We start from the raw sequence: 20,594 nt of genomic DNA on the forward strand, positions 1-20,594 counted from the left end.
AAGCCTTTTTTAAATCCAAAGAACCCACTTAAAAAATAAAGATAGCGGTAAAGCAGCATATGAACAGTAAAGCTTTCTGAATTGTTTTCTGTAAAATCAAAATAATGTATAAATTTACTTAAAAAGTTGATTTAAATCTTTCACTCCACAGAAAGTGCAGTTATAGTTTAAAGTGTTTTAGGCTCTTTTAATCAGAAAAAACACAGAAGCACTGATCCAGAAGCACTTTCCTTGTTTAAAGAAAAGTAAAAAAACGTAATGGCAGTTCAGGTTTTTTTAGTGGCTACATTTTGGAAAGATCAGCTAAAGATATAAGCTCTGAGCCGGTTTTCTAGTCTACAGGATGCAGCAGAGCAAATACAGTTAGTTGCAGCAAAAGCTCAGCCAATAGCTATGTCTAGTAGAGAAACAGGGATAAACCGTAAAAGACAGGGCAACACGTTTCACACGTAAAAATTTGTTTTAACAATCACTTGAAGAAACAAAATATCATCAAGAAAAGGAAAAACTATTATTTTCTGTTAGAGAGTAGAGATATTCTAAGATCATTAGGGTAAAATTTAGCATGAAAAGAAAAGTGTTGCAAATCTTGGGCTGCCAGGGCGTCTGTCTGATGCTAGTTGGCTGCAGAGGCCCCAGACCCTATGACAACAGTGACATTAAGGCGTATAGCCGTAACAGAGAAAGTTTTTCCTCTCTGAACAGTCTCTGGTCTTCAGACTGCTGGTTTTCTTGGATAAAGCTCCGCAGCGCTGCTGCTGCATGGGACACTGAGGCAGGTGGCTGCCCATCATACTTTCCCCGTTCACCCACAGCCACTCATCACCCAGAAAACGCAGGCCGGTCCACACCTGTGAGGAAAAGACCGTGGCAGTCAGTCAGGGGTTTATCTGCAGACTCGCTGGAATACAAATGCATTTAAAATGTATTTTTAAATGTATTTAAAAGTACAAGATAACATTTCTTACACTTTAAAAGCAAATACATCAGCAAGTCTAAATGCTTGAAATAACGTTTTAGACTCAGTAGAAGAAAAATCTCATAAACACTTTGATATTTATTAATTGTTCTTTAATAAAAGATCACCTTCGCTTATCTGATGATGCAATACCAATTCTACAACTTTTTTACAAATAAATAATCTGAATCTAGTTGGGTGCATAGTAGGGCTGGGCGATTAATCGATTTAATCAATTTATAAAATCTACAATTTTTTTAAGATTTAGACTATGGAAAATCGGGTTTTAATTTTTTCATCGCACTCACTGGGCTGCTATGAAGAGGATAGCATGAAATGCTGAATGATGTTTAGGAAAATATCAAAATATTGCAGAGGAAACTTTCTTTTTTTTAACATAAATGAAAAGACGAGGCACTTTAATTCATTTATTTATTAAGACAGAAAGTTACATAAGTGAAGTGAAACCTGTTCTTTGCTCATTAGCTTTGTTCACATGCACAAATGTTTACAATTAGATTGAAATGTATTAGACTACAACTTGACTTGCACCAGAATCAGATTCAGAATCAAGTTTATTGCCAAGTAGGTTTGCACTTACAAGGAATATGACTTGCTGTTGAGAGTGCAGACAAAAAGATATATATACAGAATCTATAGCTATATACACAGTAGACTGTGCGTCAATGTAACGCAAAAGGTTTGGAGATTCTGCGTTGGTGTAGCTTTTAGGTCCTGAACGGGGGACCAATAGAGGTAGTGTCAAGTCTTTGCCTTGTTGATAAGGCCGGTAGCAGATGGGAAAAAACTGTTCTTGTGGCGTGAGGTTTTAGTCCTGATGGAACGCAGCCTCCTGCCAGAGGGAAGTGTCTGAAATAGTTTGTGACTGGGGTGCGAGGGATCAGCCACAATCTTCCCTGCACGCCTCAGAGTCCTGGAGGCGTACAGGTCCTGGAGAGATGGAAGATTGCAGCCAATCACCTTCTCTGCAGACCGGATGAAACGCTGCAGTCTGCCCTTCTCCTTGGCGGTCCACCGGACTTTAGTCATTAAGTCCGGTGGACCTTACCTTCTCTGGAACAGGGATAATAGTGGAGGACTTCAAGCAGGCTGGCACGTGACATGTCGCCAGTGAGGTGCTAAAAATGTCTGTGAACACTGGAGACAACTGATCAGCACAGCGCTTCAAAGTGGATGGAGAGACAAAATCTGGTCCAGCAGCTTTCCGGGGGTTCTTGTGTATGGAAAGAGTTGTCACTGTATGGTTGGTTCCAATTACGGTTTAATTTTTTTTGAATAAATAATCATTTTAAACTTGTTTAATGTTTCAAATAAAAGGGTTGTATCGGGAGCCCCAGGAGTTTTGCTTCCCGACTTATTTCCGTCACTCAGCCATACGTCACGATTACGTCCGGCACACATATGCACTCGGGTCAGATAGCCACATTCGGAATAACTTGAGCCTGACAAGTGTTTATATGCACACTGATCAGATTATTAATCGTCATAAACCACCCCTCTCATTCAGATTACAATTTCATTCTGATCGAGTTTGATCTGATCACAATGTTGCGATTTGGATGACACATTTTAATTCCGACGATTACGTTTGTCCATTTAAACATAGCTATTGTGTAATATCATTATAAGCAAACACTTTGTTTACAACAGCAGCCATCTTGTGTTACAAGCATGTTTCACAGCTTGGATTTTTGTGCACTTTGAATTCAGATCAACTCCTAAAAGAAATGTTTGACATAAAAGCAAATTTTTCAAATGATTTCTTTAATTTGTTTTTGTGAAACGAAAAAGAGGGTAAAAATTGATTAATCAGATTGGTTATTGTAAAATCGGAGATTTAGTTTTTAAGCCACATTGCCCAGCCCAAGAGCATAGTAACAATTTCCTACTGTGAAACATGGTGGTGACATTATCATAAAGACCTAAATACTAAAGTACACCCTGGCTTTTTTAATGTTTTGTCACTCAACCTTCAATTAAAATCGATTGTTTGAGACTTTGCACCTCTTCGTTTACATAACATGGTGACCACTTTGAAGATGGATTTTTTGTTATTATGTCGGAAAGAACAAATAGGATAAAATAACAGAAAAACATCAGCATGCATAACTGCTTAGCCCCTAAAGTCTGTAATTTGTAGAGACACCTTTGGCAGCAATTCCAGCTGCAAGTTGCTTTTGGAAAAGACTCAGAGTCGCCGAGAGTAGAGTTTTGCCCATTCCTCCAAGGCATGAATTCCATATGTTTGAGGAGTCGACTATGTGAGCCTTCATATTTTTTAGTAATGGATTTTATCAGGCTGCTCTTCCATAAAGCCCAGCTCTAAGGAGCATACGGCTTATTGTGCTCATTTGGACATATAGGCTTTTGTCAAATCAGCAAGGAAATTCTAAAGACCCGCTGCAGAAAATAATGGTGAGAAGAATAAACGAAAGATCGTCATCCCACATGTTGCTGGAGTCTCTGAAAAACTCAAGAGGATTTTCTCCAAACACAAAATCCCAGTACATTTCAAACCAAACAGGACCCTCAGACAGAGGCTGGTGCATCCAGTGGACAAAACCCCCAAACCTAAGATGAGCGAAGTGGGGTATGCAGTTCAGTCAGTGAGGAATGTTCTGATCTTTATATTGGAGAAACCAAACAGCCTCTCCACAGATGCATGACTCAACACAGGAGAGCTACCTCCTCGGGACAAGACTCTGCTGTCCACCTACACCTAAAGGACAAAGGACACTCTTTGAGGACCAAAATGTTCACATTTTGGACAAAGAATACAGATGGTTTGAAAGGGGCGTGAAGGAAGTCATCTACGTTAAGAGAGAGAAACCAACCTTAAACAGAGGAGGAGGTTCTAGTTTTGAGGTTCCAACTCTCAAAAACCTAAAATGCAGCTATTAATTCCGGCCAGTCATCACCTCAATTCTCACCCGCATATGGGTGATCAAAACATTGTTCCTTTAAGCCAGGCCAACAACAACCCTAACGACTCCTCGTTACAGAGGAGTGGACAAGTTTTGGTTCAATCTGTTGGCTTAATGTCTTTAACAACCGCCCATTACTAAGGGGTGGACCTGTTTTGGTTGTATTTGCATGTTATCTAAGCCATTGCAAGGCCTTTGTTTGGCCAGTGGTATAAAGCTTGGTACTGCACATTACTCCAGACTTTTTGAATTGAGAAAGCTTCCTGGAGAGGAAGCGAAACGTCTTCAACTATGAAAACAAGTCCAGTTGCTTTGTTTTTTCCTTTTTTTGGAATGACCATGACCTGGATGACTGAGAATCTTCACCAGCGTAACTCAGAATCTTTGGCAAGACTTGACAGCTGTTCTCAAACGCTCTCCATCCTACCTGACTGAGCTAAAGCTATTTTACAAGAAGAAGAAAAAAAGTCTCCAGGTGTGCAAACCTGGACAAGGTAGCTCGACAAGGTATCAACACAGAGAAACCAAAAACAAATGTGTACTTCACTCTTTATATATTTATTTATATTATATTTAACAAAATCACTCAAAATTCTAATAAAATACATTGAATTCCCTTTATAAAAAAGATAGATTATTTAAAATATTTGCTATTCAGCTAACCAATCAGATCAGGCTAGTACTGAACTCACCTCCTCTGTGTCAGCCTCCATGGCCTTGCTCATTATGTGCTGGTGTTCATCTCCAGGTTGCACGCTGACCAGATCATAGCGAAGGACACTGTTACTGATGCCTCGGCAGTGTTCCAGCGCCTCCTCCCAGCTCTTGTTCTCCTTCACCAGGATAACAATGTTTTCGTCTGACATGCAGACGAAGGGAAGATCGACGCTACAGTTTTCGGTGGCCATCAGCTTGGTCTGTGAGGAGATGGTGACACAATGGCGGCTGTCTCTTGGCTCACCATCCATCCATTTATTATAATTTGAGGTTGTTATGATCCATCTGAATCCATCTGAAATTACTTTTGGAACAGACATAAAAGCTTTAGTGCATGTTTGGGTTGATGGTCTGGCCACAATCAGCAGGAAAGTCAGAGATCCAACCACTCTTTGTGCTTCATTGTTATAAACAAACTCAATCATAGTAAAAACTAAGGAGAAAACAAAGGAGCTCTACTTCTTGCTGTAGTTCTCAACAAATGGTTCCATCCATTCACCAAGGGCATGGATGTCATATTCATTCAGGGATTTCAGGGATTACTTTCCAAGGAGGAATGAATGTACAACATGCTTTTGCAATAAATATTTAAAACAACACACAGGTATACCAGTCTGAATTTACTGTGGATTTTTTTCCCTCAGTCGAACACGCTGAAAAGTATGCACACAGATTCAAATATATAACCTGACAACAGCCAGCTGCATGTATCGCTCCGCCTAGCTCCACTCACATACATCTGGGACATGGCTGATTGAAAGTGATTTCCCCAACCAAATTTTTGGTCTGGCCAATCAGGACGCAGGGCGGGTGTTTCCTGGATGTGACGTAGTGGAGAAGTGACCGTGAGATTCCAACAACAATGGCGGCTCGCATCGAGGAAGCAAGCGTTAGCATTGATGCTGCTATTTCTTCCGTGTTGTCCAATCTATCTGATATTGTTTCATTAAAAGAACATCAGAGAACGCCTCTGAAGGCTTTTGTTGGTGGAAACCATGTTTTCGCCCTTCTCCCGACCGGATTTGGCAAGTTTTGTTTTCCGGGGCGCGGACGCGGACGCGCAACACGGACGCGCCCCGGAGCGGTTAGCGGTTAGCGCGAACCATATTGGGAGGCCTTTAGTCCTTGACGCGGTCAGCCCGGGATCGACTCCGACCCGCGGCGCTTTGCCGTCTGTCTTCCCCCCTCTTTCTGTCACCTCACTGTCAATAAAAGGTGTGCCACTACAGTGTTTCCCGCAGGAAGTTGCTTATGCGAGGCGGACCGACTCGCGGGGGGGGGGGGGGGGTGGATGACTTTTTCTCCGCGGACCGGCTCGCGGAGCGGGGGGGTGGACGACACGTTTTCCGCGGACCGGCTCGCGGAGCGGAGGGGGGGGGGTGGACGACACGTTTTCCGCGGCCGCCTCGCCAAGATAGCGCTGCGGGAAACCCTGCACTAGAGCCGCAAACACATAAAAAAAAAAAAAAAAAGGGTTTTTTTCCGGCGTCGGTCTCATCAGCGTCACGGGTTAGCTTCGGTGTGACTGGTTGAAATAGCACGTCGATAAAGATGACAGACAAGTGGCTTATCCAATCATATGCAAGGAGTTTTGATAAGGCCCAGTCTTCAGTAAAGGCAATGCCTATGGCAGTGTCCCAGATGTATGTGAGTGAAGCTAGGCGGAGCGATACATGCAGCTGGCTGTTGTCAGGTTATCAAATATATACATGCACCTCACTAGCATTTGGTTAAATAAAGCCAAAAAGGGTTTCGGATCATTTTCCATTTTAAACATCAATTTCTGTGCAAGCGTTAACCATCTGGGCAAAACTATCCTAGATGAAAGAAAATTAGTTGCAGTGAAGCCTATTATAAACCAGAAGATACTGGAATGTCGGTGAAATGGTCCACAGTGAAGCCAAACTAGAATTTGTGGGTGCCCACATAAATAAAGAAAATAATTTCTAGAGAAAAGGTCTATGGCCAAAACAACAGCAGGCAGAGCAATGAAAAAGAGGCATATTTGTAGGATGCTTTCGAGCCTTAAAGCATTACTACTGTTAAGAATGGTGGTGGTAGCATCTTGATGTGGACCTGTTTTATTGCCAGTTTTATCACATTTTGCAAAGCTGATGCATTATTACAGCAGAACTTCCATTTGGTTCTTCAAAAAATGAAAACTAATCTTAAGATGGATATAGTAGGCTACCATGGAGCTTCTAGGATGGTTCTGACCTCAACCCTCAATACTTAAAAGTTTGGTCTGTGCCAGGAAACCATACCGTTTCATAAACTTTACCAAAACTGTCAAGATGTCACGATCTGCAGGCCTTTGAGTGTTTTTAGGTTCCTGGGAATCATGCAGTCTGTCAGTGTTTTCACCCTTTTATTAACGTTTATTAGTCTGTAGATTATGTTCCGTCCTTGTTTCCTGTCATCAGTATTCTGCTCATTATGGATTTAGTTAGTTTGTTCTTGTTTTTGTTAGGTCTTTGTTTTCCTGCCTGTCTTGATTTCAGTTACCAGTTAGTTTATTTTCTGTTTGTTCATTGTGGTTTTGTATTTTTATTAGGTTCTTTTTTTCTTCCTGTCTCCTGTGACTTCATTGCGCTCCAGCTCCCTCAGTTTATTCCCGTGTGTAATTTACCTGTGCTAATTACCCTCACCTGCTTTCCCCTCTGTTTCCTCCCCCCTGTTTAACCTTCCTATGGTGTTAGGGTCCTGACGGACCCGTTTTGAGTATTAACATGCATAAAAGCACTTCATACATTTGTTTTTTGAGTTGAAACTTTTTGACTTTGTCAGGGACTTCCATTTAAACAAAGTAAAATCTTTTTTTTTTTTTTTTACTAAATTATAAAGTGCCCTGGTGAAAACAATGACTTTTGTGGTGTTCGGGTCATTTGTGACCCGGTTAAAATTTTCTATTATAAAACAATAAAAAATGCCCAAAATTAAATCATGAACACACAGTCAACCAACAGCCTCTTCCTCCAACCACTTGAGCTTCATTTAGGGGCTTTTCTCTTTGCCTTTTTGCAAGAACAAACAAAGGGAGACATGTCCAGGCTTGTCAAGCCATTTGAGTGTAGAGGTGGTGACTTGCAGTGTACACATCTCCAATTCACAGGATGCAACAATGAGGAGAAGATATGCTGTTAAAACAAAGGCCCAGGGGGCCACAAAAAATATTAATACCAATCTTTTCATGGATAAGGGAGCCCAACCAGCTAAACAAGAGTTAAGAAAACATTGGATGATAAAAGATTGTTTTTAGGGTATTTTATGGCTGATTTAATACACGGGTCCAAAATGACCCGCTAACACTACAGATGGCAGCAGAAAGCTAACACCAGAGGAAGGTTAACATGCCAGTTTCCTCTCCCTGCTTGTTGGATCCTCCGTTGCTGTTTTCCTGGTTCTTGAATTCGCCTGACCTGTCTGTAAGATTTACCATGTTGTTCTTAATAAATTATCACTCACGTCCCCATGTGGCTCCCAAGCACTTTGGTCCATCGACAAATACACCAAACCTGACACAAGAAGATTAATTGTAAAACCAGAAATTTGCTGATGGCTACAATGGACTGTACCTTATGGCTCCAATTCTGCATAAGATTTATTGAGGCTGAATATTGTTTAATCATCTGATCCTGGAAATAATAATAATTTAACTTTATTGATCTCACAATGGAGAAATGCACTTCTACATCTTAACCCATCCCCTTGGGGAGCAGTGGGCTGCCACTCTGCAGCACATGGGGAGCAATTGGGGGTTAAGGGTCTTGCTCAGGGACCCAGAATGGCAGCTTGTGGGAGTTGAACTCAGAACCTCTGGGACCGAATCTCTGTGCTCTAACCACTAGGCACCACTCCCCTCTCCAAATATCATTCCATGATACACATGAATTTCAGGGTCATTGGATGTTAACATCTGACTGAAAGTATTTTGGGCTGCACATTTCTTTGAAGTACTTCACATGTGTTTATCTGACAAAATGTTCAGTTATTATGTATATCACAGTAGACATATTTAGCCATATGTGGTGACAGCATATCAAAAAAATATTGATATCCCTTAAAATCACTTAAACTCATCAGAGGTTGTGACTATGGTGGTTACCTTCTCTGCGCATTCCAACCCAGACGGGAAAGTCCTTCTCAGTGAATATAGTTTCCATATCGGAGCATTCGAAAGTCGCCAGATGTTTATAGTTTATAGTCTTGCAGTACGAAGAGGCGTCATCCCAACTCTTTGATTTGTTTACAAATGTGTAGTTGCCTTCCTTTTGACAGTAAAACATCCTACGACTTGAACAGATCCATGCATAAAGCCTTTAAAGAAAACAAAAGAAGATGACTTTGATGCAAAAGCAATCTTTTCAACATTTATCAAACAGAGTAGATTGCCAATGTAAAAAACATCAATGTAAATTAGATTTCAGATTATTGATGCAACACACAGTTGACAAAATTTTGTCCAAGGTTTGCAGTTTAGAGGAGCATTTGAATGTCTTGTTTTTCTCAATGTCTAATGACTTCCAGGAAAATGTTATCGTAGATATGGAAAAAAAAACATCACATTACAGCTAGATTAGTAATTACATTATAAAACAGAACAATACACCAGTAAATTATCAGTTTGTTTGATTTTTGTCTTTGTCTTTTACTAGTCAGCTACCTAATGTTCTGTAGATATTGATTGAAGACTTCAGGTAAAGGTGTACTTTTTTCTTTTTATCTCTGATGTACCTTGAATGAAGGAAATTAAGCGAATGCCTGATAATTGGAAGTAAGATTTTATTTCACAGAAAAATTGTTTTGAATTTTTTTTTTTAAAAGGCAGAGACTTGATAGAAACAAATATATAAAAGTAAAAGCACATACAAAAGAGAACATGCTTCCTAGAATAGGATTTTATTAATCAAACAAATTTGTAAGAAAAAAAAAAATAGAAAAGAAAAAGAAAAATTCTGGACCACATTCATGCATTTTTGCCAGTAATTTTAGGGCCAAACACATAATACCATGACAGTAATAAGATCAGAAAATGATCTTCCTATGGAGCTTCTGCTTGAGTTTGTGATAAGGTCTGTTTTTAGTCATGCTCTGATACCTAAACTAATTTGTGGATCGTTTAATCTTAATTAACGAATAACAAAAGGGAGGTTAAGATCAATTTAAACCACATCAGATACATTTTAGAATAATATATGGCCTTTTACATAACAATAGTGTAAACAGCAACTCTGTTGAATTAACCTCAAACAAAAAACTTTTACGTTACTTTTTATCGCTGAAGTGAACAGCAGCACAGTCTCGACCGCTGCTAGGCTCGTTCTCCGCCCAGTTTGGTTTATGGCTTTTTGAATCAGACCATATCCACCCATCCGCATCCTTCTTTTTTTTCAGGCCAATCCACACCAGCTGTTGCTTCAAGTCCATGCTCTCCAAGTCTGACGAGGTAAAGTTGGTGGCCAAGTCGGTGAAATATCTTTGGAGAAAAAAGTAATTCAAATGTGTAAAAAGATGAACACTTTTTTAAGTGGCTTTTGGGGCAGCTGTTTCTTTTTATTTATGGCCTCATCAACATGAGGCAGGTTTGTGTGTGTGTTTCTATGTTTGTCCACATGTCTCCTCGTGCTACTAGTAGTGACTAACCCTGGTCAAGTGCAAAATACTGAAAATCAGTCACAAAAACGAGGACAGGTGTCCTCCACCTGCAGAACCGTTCCTGTTATTGTTGTCCCTTTAATGTCGTTGTTGTTAATTTAATCAACACCACAACAGCCGACACTGATTAACAACCCCCTCAGCTACTAACCTGACCAGATCAATACTCCACAAGTTAAACTGACTTTATATTATATTCTGATTATAAAGTGTTCCTTTAATTTTTTTAAACAGTGTATTTTCCTACACAAGGATTTCCAAGATGGTTAAAAAATTTTTATTTGGAGGCAGTTTTGGACAAACCTTTGGGGCCTTTTTTATCTTGGATGTTTTATTTATAGCTTACCGACCAAAGCATTTGTTCAGGTGTCGAGGGTATGTACGTACGTGCCACAGTGCTTAGAGCAGTTGCTCCATGCTCAAAGGCAAACCGTCTCTGTCCTATTTAAAATGTAATTACCTCTTAAACTTGTTAACCAGAAGTTATTCTTTTACATCACTGTGCAGGAATTCTGGCCCTCCTCTTTGCAGAATGGAACAAATTATTGGCCCGTTTAAGGCAATTCCACTGCATCTAAATAAAATTTATTTCCAGACTTTGACTAGTCCATTAGAAAACCTTTTTGAAGCATTTAGAGGTTGACTTGCTGGTGTGCTTTGGATCATTTTTTGCTTCAGCTTAGGTTCACAAAGTCATTTCAGAAGTTTCTGCTTGAGAGCAGAGTTTAATTCACAATTTCTGGCAAATTATCCTGGTCTGGAAGCAGAGGAGAAGCCCTAGACCATCACACTACCAACACCATGTTTGACCTTTGGCATGATGTTCCTTTTCTGATTTGCTCTGTTCATTTCACAACAAGTGTAACAGAACCCACACCTTCCTCCACGTTTGTCACAGTATATTTTTTAGAAAAGTATTATAAATATTAGATGGGTCTTGGCACGCCCGCCAACAGGGGGGGTCAGTTGTCCCGGGCCCAGGACAGAGGGGGGGCCCAAAACGGACCCTCTGATCATTAAAATGGTCAGTGTCAGTCAGCGTGTGCGCTAACTGCATCAGCAGTGTGTGTCACGGCTCTCTGCTGCTCCCCCTCCCCTCTCGTACATGGCTCAGTAGCGCCAGCCAATCAGCAAGCAGGCTCACTTTGGCCCGCCCACTCAGCTTCTCTTCACTCAACACACAAACAACCGCGCTGCTCCTGTTCAGACTGGGAGAGGGACCGCAGCAGCTGAAAAACATGAGGAAGGGAGTACGCGGCGTTTGGCTTTATTTTAATACCGTAAATGAAATCAAGCTGTATGTTTTGTAAAAAGCGGGGTTAAATTCAGTGGAAACACAACACATTTATCTAAGCACGTGAAAAACCATGAGCAACAAAACGTCGAGAAACAGAAAAGGAGACGAAACTTCTCTTATTGCCCCGACAGACCCACAGACTGACGTCACTGACTGAGGCGTTTCAGTCCTCCAGAGAACATCCAGGTAGATCAGAGTGGTCATCTTCGGCAGCAATTCATGTTAACTTTCAAAGTAGACATTATCTATCATATGTTACTGGAGCCCACAGAGAAAATGTAATTAAAACCTTTTAAGAACCCAGTACATATATCCTATTAAAAAGTGTTATTTAGCTAATCCTTTATCTCACGACGGGGAAAATTATAGGATTAAAGCAACAGGCAGGTGCACACAACACAGACAAAATTACATAAGGATTGAAATATATATGAGGTGGATTAGGAAGAAAAACAAACAAACATAAAAGTATTATTATTATTATTATTATTATTATTATTATATAATTGTAATAATAGAATAAAAATCACAAAACCTGAAAGGTCAACAGTTTCATGATACATCAAGGTTAAATATCAAAAGTATCTGTGAATGTTGTGCGTTTATTGGCAAAAAGGAAGCCTTTCTCAGAGATTCAGAGGGCAGAGAATTCCCAAAGTATCTAACATATTCTACTTGCTGCAATGGAAAGGAAAAAAATTGTTAGAGACTGGCTAATATACAGCAGGTCAAAAAAAGGCCATATTTTGACTGCAGTGCTTGCTGTTCTCTGATGAAGAAATGATCAATTAGTGCACTAAATTCAATAGATGGGTTGAGAATATCCAGTATAAAATACCGAGATTTCCAGGGCAAGAAGTATACAGTTAAGTTGACTTTTTTGTGTGTGTGTGTGTGTGTGTGTGGTGTGCAGGTGTAGAGGGGGGGTCCAAAAAGACTGTGTTGTCCCGGGCCCTAGCAAAGCTGTCAGCTGGCCTGGGTCTTGGTGTCCTTTTTAGTCAGCAGCGGTTGACTAAAACGGCTGCTGACTAACCCCCTCCAAGTGAGAACCAAGTGAAACATTGGTTGGTATTAAATTTCTTCTGGAAGAAGGATCTGTTTTGCACCGCGAAAGTCGGGCATCTAAAGATTTGAAATCGCAGAAGTACAAAATGCCAAAGAGGGGAAATTTGCATCACCCCATCGACTGATGAAAACTTTTTTCCTATGATTCATCACATTTAGCGCTGTGTATTGCAGAATCCTATCATTGGTTGTCAGGGTTTATTTGAGTACAATATTTGGAAGGACATAAGTAACTCTGTGTTAATACTAACCTCAACCTTTTGGTACAAGACTAGATTATTTTACCTATTGCTTCCCGGTCTGTCTGATTGCTTTCTTTTTATTTCTATAAGATAACCTTGTGAGAGCTGTTAAACTTCCAAATTAAATCCCAAATCAAACATGACAGTATAGTATATTTAATTAATCCACATTGCCACTGAACAGGAATGCAATACTCACTTCTGGCAGAAGCCTCGTGCTTCGTCCCAAGTCAAACCAAAGTTGAAGGGGATGTAATATTTAGGCTTGCATTCAATCATGCCACTGAAGACAAGAAGAACCAGGGGTCCGAGGAGGCTGCTCTTCATATTTAACATGCTTTTGTTTTGCTCATTTATGTGTTTACTTCAACTCATTCAGTGAGCTACCGGTTTTCTTTTGCTATTTATAAACCAAAAACACAAAACAAACTAACATTAGCATAAGTAAAAAAAAGAAATTAATCCATCCTAAATATTCGAATAATTAAGCCGTTACCTGTCTTGCCCCACTGCTTTTTTTCTTTTTCTGGAAGTCTCGAGGCTGATTGATGAGCCAACAAAGTCCAACTGGACGTCTTGTTATTTTAAGTACTACGTTTAAGAGCAGTCATTTGCCTATAAGACACACTTAGGTCAACTATCACACCAATCTCGTCATTGTTTCTCCATAAAACATTTGACTGCTGGCAAATCATTGGAAAGATTTTCCTACAGGTTACATACAGGCAAATGTTCTTTCTGAGGAATATGAGGAAGCAGGATTACTTTGCTCCTTAGAGTCTATTTTAACAGAAGACAAATGCTACAGCCTGTATAGCCTGGAGAAAAATCACACCAATAAAAGTTTTAAAAGCTTAAGGCCTTGACTAGAACCACATATGGGGTATGTTTACTCCATTATTTCCTCAGCCTAGAGTTGATAATTCTATTTATTTATTTCATGACTGTGGAGGGAGGACTAAAACTGATAGAATTGAAAATAAAAACAGAAATATATAAATGGCACAATAAATAAGATTTTCATTTTACATTTTCTCTCTTTTTTTTACTCGTGCATTTACGTCTCTATGCAAATAACGTTGGTCAGCTGCTCTACTATTGGTCAATCAGAGGGAAGGTGCAGGATCTGTGTGCAGATTTTGCATGCCTGCCCTAGTGATGGGAATGGCAGTTCTTTTGCATGTACTGATACACTAGAATCACTTCTTTCACCGAATCATCCAGTTCATGTAACTACCTTTTGACTCCTTATAATTAAGATAGGCAAGGCACATTTATTTGTATAGCACATTTCAGTGTAAGGACAACGCAGAGTGCTTTACATGATAAAAGCAAAATAAAAGCAAGTAAAAAAAATGTTGTAATAAAATGTAGAAAAATTTAAACAAAATAAAATATGGAGAAGTGGAAACTAAAAGCAAATATAGATTATTTTCAAAACAGTTGGACTTGAACAGCCAAAGGCAATCCCAAAAAAAAAAAAAAAAAAAAAAAATAATAATAATAATAATAATAATAATAATAATATTTTTAAAAAGTCAGGCTTCCAGAACTTTTTTTGTTTTCTGGAAGTTTGTTCCAGATCAGTGGAGCATAGGAACTAAATGCTGCTTTTCCATGTCTGGTTCTGGTTCTGATTATGCAGAGCAGGCTGGAGCCAGAAGACCTGAGTGGTCTGGAGGGTTGATGCCCTGATAACAAGTCTGTGATGTATTTAGGTGCTAAGCCATTCAGGGATTTATAGACTAACAGACATATTTTAAAGTCTATTCTCTGAGATCCAGGGAGCCAGTGGAAGGACTTCAGAACCAGGTCGATGTTCTCTACTTTCTTAGTCTTAGGGAGGACGCAGGCTGCAGCGTTCTGGATTGACTTTTTTTGGGAGATCTGTGAAAACACCATTGCAGTGATCAATTCGACTAAAAGACTAAAGATGGCTTAGAACACATTTACTGTGCTATTTATGAAATAATTAGTTTCTTTTGTCTCTCTTGCAGTGCTCCTCTAACATTGATGCATTTTGCCATTCCCTGTGTGCCACTACTGGATAATGCACTCATTATAAATGGCTTTGGGAATGTGTATTGTCAAGAGCTTTTTGTGATGAACTCAAACAGTCATCTATGTCTTATCTTGTGAACTCAGAGGAAGACGATATTTGATTTTAAGAATAAGAAAAGTGTTAAACATATATTTATTCTTTTTAGGTAACTACACTAAACTAACAACTTTCTCCGGTTTTGGTCTACACAACTCATTGACTGAAGAGTACATGCTTTGATGCCTTTAAATTTTGTGCTAGAGAAAGGTGTGGGACCTTTTCTATGATACTTACGTAGTTAAAGCAAATTATTAGTTTTTTTTGGCTTTGTTTTGGACTTTTCTTGACAAATTACTTTTCATTCCCCTCAGCCAGCAGCCATCTGTCACCACCCAATCCCCTCAGTCACCAGTCAATTAGCTCAGATCAGCTTCTCCTGCTGCCATTAATTACTGCCAACTCTGCTCACCTGTTTCCCTGTCTACTTATACCTGCCTCAGCCAGCTCATCCCTGCCACATCGTCTTGTTGTGCAATTATACACTGTTAAAAGTTATTTAATGTTTCATAAATAACTCTCTGTCTGTTAAGTATTGTCTGGTGATGATCAGCTCTTAAGCTGATATCAAGACAACGGTTGAAAGGGATGAATTCGAGCACTAGCGATCTTTTAACAGCAAAACCTGCACACACATAGAATAAAAGGAGTGACAACTTCTTTTCAAGTTCAAGAATTTAATAACAGAAATAAAATGAACATCCAGAGAACATCACTATGTAATGCTGTTTACCTGAATTAACACAATATTTCGATTAGGAAATCCTCTCTACTAGGCTAGTGAAACTTAACTAAACTACCAAGCAAAATGAAAATAAAAAGAAGCTAAGCTAAGGAACTATTTACATGCAGAACAAACAAAAAGACAAAACAAAAGTGGTTGATCATAATCAGAATACTTCAGTGAATCCTGGTTCACTGCAGATCTGATTAACAAAAACATGGAATGGAGTTAAAACATTTGTGGCAACTCGGTGACTAAGAGGTTACAACATAAAGTTGCCGAAATTGCCTTGAAAACCGGCATTAATATACCATATTGATGCGGGAATAAGGCTTATAACACCATCAGAGGATGGCGGGGCAGAACAGTTACGCTTTTAACCTGACAACAGCCAGCTGTATGTATCGCTCCGCCTAGCTCCACTCACATACATCTGGGACACCGCCATAGGCATTGCCTTTACTGAAGGCTGGGCCTTATCAAAACTCCTTGCATATGATTGGATAAGCCACTTGTCTGTCATCTTTATCGACGTGCTATTTCAACCAGCCACACCGAAGCTAACCCGTGACGCTGATGAGACCGACGCCGGAAAAAAAAAAACTTTATTTTTTTTTTTATGTGTTTGCGGCTCTAGTGCAGGGTTTCCCGCAGCGCTATCTTGGCGAGGCGGCCGCGGAAAACGTGTCGTACACCCCCCCCCCGCTCCGCGGAGAAAAAGTCATCCCCCCCCCCCCCCCCCCCGCTCCGCCTCGCATAAGCAAATCCATGCGGGAAACACTGTAGTGGCACACCTTTTATTGACAGTGAGCTGACAGGAAGAGGGGGAAGACAGGCGGCAAAGCGCCGCGGGTCGGAGTCGATCCCGGGCTGACCGCGTTGAGGACTAATAGGCCTCCCAATATGGTTAGCGCTAACCGCTAACCGCTCCGGGGCGCGTACGCGGACGCGCCCCGGAAAACAAAACTTGCCAAATCCGGTCGGGAGAAGGGCGAAAACATGGTTTCCACCAACAAAAGCCTTCAGAGCCGTTCTCTGATGTTCTTTTAATGAAACAATATCAGATAGATTGGACAACACGGAGGAAATAGCAGCATCAATGCTAACGCTTGCTTCCTCGATGCGTGCCGCCATTGTTGTTGGAATCTCACGGTGGCTTCTCCACTACGTCACATCCATGAAACACCCGCCCTGCGTCCTGATTGGCCAGACCAAAAATTTGGTTGGGGAAATCATTTTCAATGAGCCGTGTCCCAGATGTATGTGAGTGGAGCTAGGCGGAGCGATACATACAGCTGGCTGTTGTCAGGTTATTACGCTTTATGCTTTAAAACAAACTCTTTGAAATGTCCGAGACCGGATGTTAGCAAGGCTAATAGCATGTTTGGCTAGCGCGAGCTACCGGTTAGCCCTTTTGTTCTAAACACCACGGTTTACAAACATTTCCCAATAAACCTTTTACTTCACCCTCAGCCCGCTGCCCAAACATCTGTCCTTTGTTTCGTGTCAGTTCGGTCCAGTTTTGGCCATTCACGGGGAAGCGTTGAAGGAGGAAGTTGTTGGTTAGCGCTAGCGGGCTAGCGCTTGGCTCTTGGCAGGCTAGCGTTAGCCTTACAGCAGCATGTGGCTAACGGCGTGGTTGGGTCGGAGGCCTGGTGTGAGCACGTTCTCTTAACCGGCTGCAGTTCGATAAGCAGGGGTTTTCCTCAGCATCCAGCCTTCAGCTCCATTGGTGTTCACTTCCCTGTACAGGCTGAGGAAAAATACACAGAGCTGTTTCAGATGCAGGATTTTTTCCCTGCATCTGATTGTGAAGTTAGGACTGCAACTTAGCTCTGTATTTGCCCGGACATGTTGTTTGTCCGGATTCAGTCAGGTCCTCTGCTGAAGCAGGCAGTCGAATCTAGCAGACCCTGGATCAAGTGTTGTTGGCCCAGGCAATCTTTCAGATGTTCCAGCAGATGAGGCCATATGGCCCCATGGTTCAGGCCCTCTCCCTTGTCCTGGAGAGGTGGTCTGTAGAAGAGTGCTGAAGTGATCTGGGCTCTTTGTCTGTGCTGTGTCTTATCTGTTAGGAGGGCTCACAGCTGACCTCCTGCTGGGAGAAAGGGCTGTCCAAGCCCTGAGAGTCTCGTGTTACGGGCAGAGTGGAATTCCTTTGTGACCCTTCCACTGTTCAGAATTCATTCTGAGATCAATTATTTTGATGATCCTGGCGGTAATATCACAACAGTCTCGTCTTGCCTTATGTGCACTGGACATATGTTTCTACCGGTTCCTGTTTGCTCAGCCAGCCTGACTCGGTTTTCCTGTCCGTGTTCAGCCCTCATCACTGATGTGTGCTTCCAGTGTCAGCATGCTGCTTGAAGTCTACCTTGTTCCTTTTGAGTTCTAGCTGCTTGCTCTGCCTGTTCTGGTGTTTCCTCGGCCTGCATTGTCTGTTCTGGTCAGCTTCTGCCATCATCTCTGGTTCTGGTCCGCCACTGCCTGCAGGTTCCTGGTCAGTCTGATCCAGCCTGCTGCAGCTGTCCTGGCTTGGTTCATGTTGCCATCTACTGTATACTTTCTGGTCTCTCGCCCAAACCTGCCGGTGTCATCAGTCACCAGGATTCATCCTTTCCTACAAATAAAGCCCGGCATACACTGTACGATATTTTCAATGGTTGTACTGTACTCAGATGCATCTCAAATTGTATGACGAAACCTCGGGGTTTAAAAGTTCACTGCTCACGATATATGTTCTTACACTGTACGGCCCGACGCTCTGATGCGATCTAAGTGCTCACACTGTACGTCTAAAAAACACACGCCGGACTCAGCCCCGTAGGGAGATGGTGCTACTCGGACTCATCTATCCAGAAGCCAAATGTAAACAGTAGAAGGAGAAAAAGACGGAACTGTCAATACTCACTGTTAAATAGCCTCACAAGAACGAAACACGCTGCCTTGGCAATTCTACGAGTTGCACCTCCGTAGTTTGACTCCATGTCACACGTACCGCCGCCATGCTTCTCTCCACTCCTGTGTTTTTGTCTGAGAAGACGAAGGAGAATCTACTTGTTTGCACATGCGCAGTGTGCGAGGTTGGGGGAAATCGGCTCATAGATGCTTGTAGCTCTGCTTCAACAGCAGGAGGCTGGACGCATTAACAAGCTGAAACTCGTCCCGATCCACAAATTTCTCACACGACTGAAGAATCGGCCCAAAAAGGGCAAAGAAATTGTACAGTGTACGCCCGGCTTAAACCTTCTTTTTCTTTTTTTTTTTAAATCATAACTCTGTCCGGTTGGAATATCGGGTTCATCTAACTATATGCATTGCAATTTATAGAGCTTTGGCTACATTTTCTGTTCCTTTACATTTAAAAAAGGCGATAAGCATGGTTTTAGTGACACTAATACTGTTCTTTAAAGATTCCGAAAAAGAAAGGCTAAATTGCATGGACAGAAAAAAAAGCTGTGCGAGCAATAAGTAGTTGTGTTGCACCTGATCTTCAAAGACTGCATCCCCAGTGAATAAGGCTTGAAAATGAATTAGGTCTGTCACATTTAAATAAGTAAATTGCATGCAAACTGGCAGTTTGGGAGCTGCTGTCAGATCCGCTCGGAGAGTTCTGCTTAAAGGTGCATTGTGCAAGTTCTAGGACATTTGCTGATGACTGCCCCCTCTGGCAACAAGTTGAAATAACACCAGTGTTGTGCATGCACATGGAAGAAGAGGGGAAAAAAGCATTAGGATATCACTTTTTTTGGGGGGAGACGATGTCTTCTGAGTTAAGGAAGTTGGAAATATTCTTTAGTTATATAACGTTATATAGAATTTTTTTTTATTTTGAATGGAAATGTTTTATATTAAGTCAATTGTCATGTTTTAGGTGGAAACATAGCTACCCTTTTAGTTGATCAACAGGGGTGGACTGGCCATTGGGAGCACCAAGAAAGGTGCAACCTATAAGATCTACATTCACAAATTCACATGGTGTTTAGACAGAAATTTTAGCTGTGCTCAGGGCTGTTGTCTTTCTTCCTTTGCCTTTCCCAAATCCACACGTAGCAGTTAGATTGACATACAACACCAGTTGCACCACACAACCACTCCATTCATAGTGGTCCTTAATATCAATGTCGTCGCTCTTCTTCAGAGAAAAACCTTATTTCTCCTCACCCCTAATTTCCCCTTATTTCTCCTCGCCCCTAAGCCAATCGCTGAAAAGCAGTATGTTCAGTCTAAATGTCTCTCGAGTCAGCACGGTCTGACCCTGGTCTTGAGTAGGGCAGGAGAAACCCAGGCTGGTCCTGAAAAAAAAGTCTCCCTCAACACTCACAAGCGGGAGTGGCCGAATCTTGTGCAGCCATACCGAGCCGGTGGAACTGGGGCTAAAGAGAGAGTAGCGGCCATGGCACTACTCCACTAGTTACTGTGGACAGTTGCATCTGCCGTGACCAACTGGGGGTTCGAGTGGACAAGAGAGAGAGACCATGAGAACTTTGTGACCGGAGTGAATTGTACCCCACTGGTAGACATTCACATTCTATTCATATGTGGTACGCCTAAAATGCAATGTTCAAGTTAAAATTTAGTTAACATTTACAATTCCATGGACTGACCCAACACTTGGTGCATGTAGCCCAAAAAAAGAGTATGTTTTGTACAGTGCACTTTTGAAAGGGCTGGAAATTGTGAACTACCCCTTACAAGAACATCACATTTGGTGGGGTTTGTCCATCTTCTCTAATGTTATATTCAAGCTTATATGAAGATTTGAGGATTAATTTTACACATGAGCTTCTTATAGAGTTATTTTTTTACCAAAGAAAATTTATTTTGGGCAAAAACTAAAGATGGTAGAGAAAGAAAAGGGAAACTAAATTGTTGCTCATTTATAAAGTTTAT

At 41.1% G+C, this 20,594-nt stretch overlaps 1 protein-coding gene across 1 annotated transcript; it reads right to left on the reverse strand.

The window, feature by feature from the left end:
- Positions 1 to 5: 5 nt before the first annotated feature.
- On the reverse strand, positions 6 to 13,274 carry LOC105922438 (lymphocyte antigen 75). Its single transcript, XM_036135920.1, has 5 exons — positions 13,079 to 13,274; positions 9,890 to 10,096; positions 8,726 to 8,937; positions 4,596 to 4,924; positions 6 to 851 (listed from the first exon to the last, which is right to left on the reverse strand). Exons 1-5 carry the CDS (start codon positions 13,213 to 13,215, stop codon positions 660 to 662), a joined length of 1,077 nt encoding a protein of 358 aa, XP_035991813.1. The 5' UTR covers positions 13,216 to 13,274; the 3' UTR covers positions 6 to 659.
- Between the last annotated feature and the right edge of the window lie 7,320 nt (positions 13,275 to 20,594).

This window comes from Fundulus heteroclitus, chromosome 4 (genome assembly GCF_011125445.2).
Source record: "Fundulus heteroclitus isolate FHET01 chromosome 4, MU-UCD_Fhet_4.1, whole genome shotgun sequence".
Taxonomy (NCBI): Eukaryota; Metazoa; Chordata; class Actinopteri; order Cyprinodontiformes; family Fundulidae; genus Fundulus; species Fundulus heteroclitus.

What these genes read in the sequence shown, in the direction of transcription:
- LOC105922438 (XM_036135920.1), bottom strand. Translation starts at nt 13,215, where the DNA reads ATGTTAAATATGAAGAGCAGCCTCCTCGGACCCCTGGTTCTTCTTGTC. An exon ending in GCACGAGGCTTCTGCCAGAA is followed by an intron (nt 10,097 to 13,078) that starts GTGAGTATTGCA and finishes TTTTCTCCAAAG; the next exon opens with ATATTTCACCGACTTGGCCA. An exon ending in TGGAGGCTGACACAGAGGAG is followed by an intron (nt 852 to 4,595) that starts GTGAGTTCAGTA and finishes TTTTCCTCACAG; the next exon opens with GTGTGGACCGGCCTGCGTTT.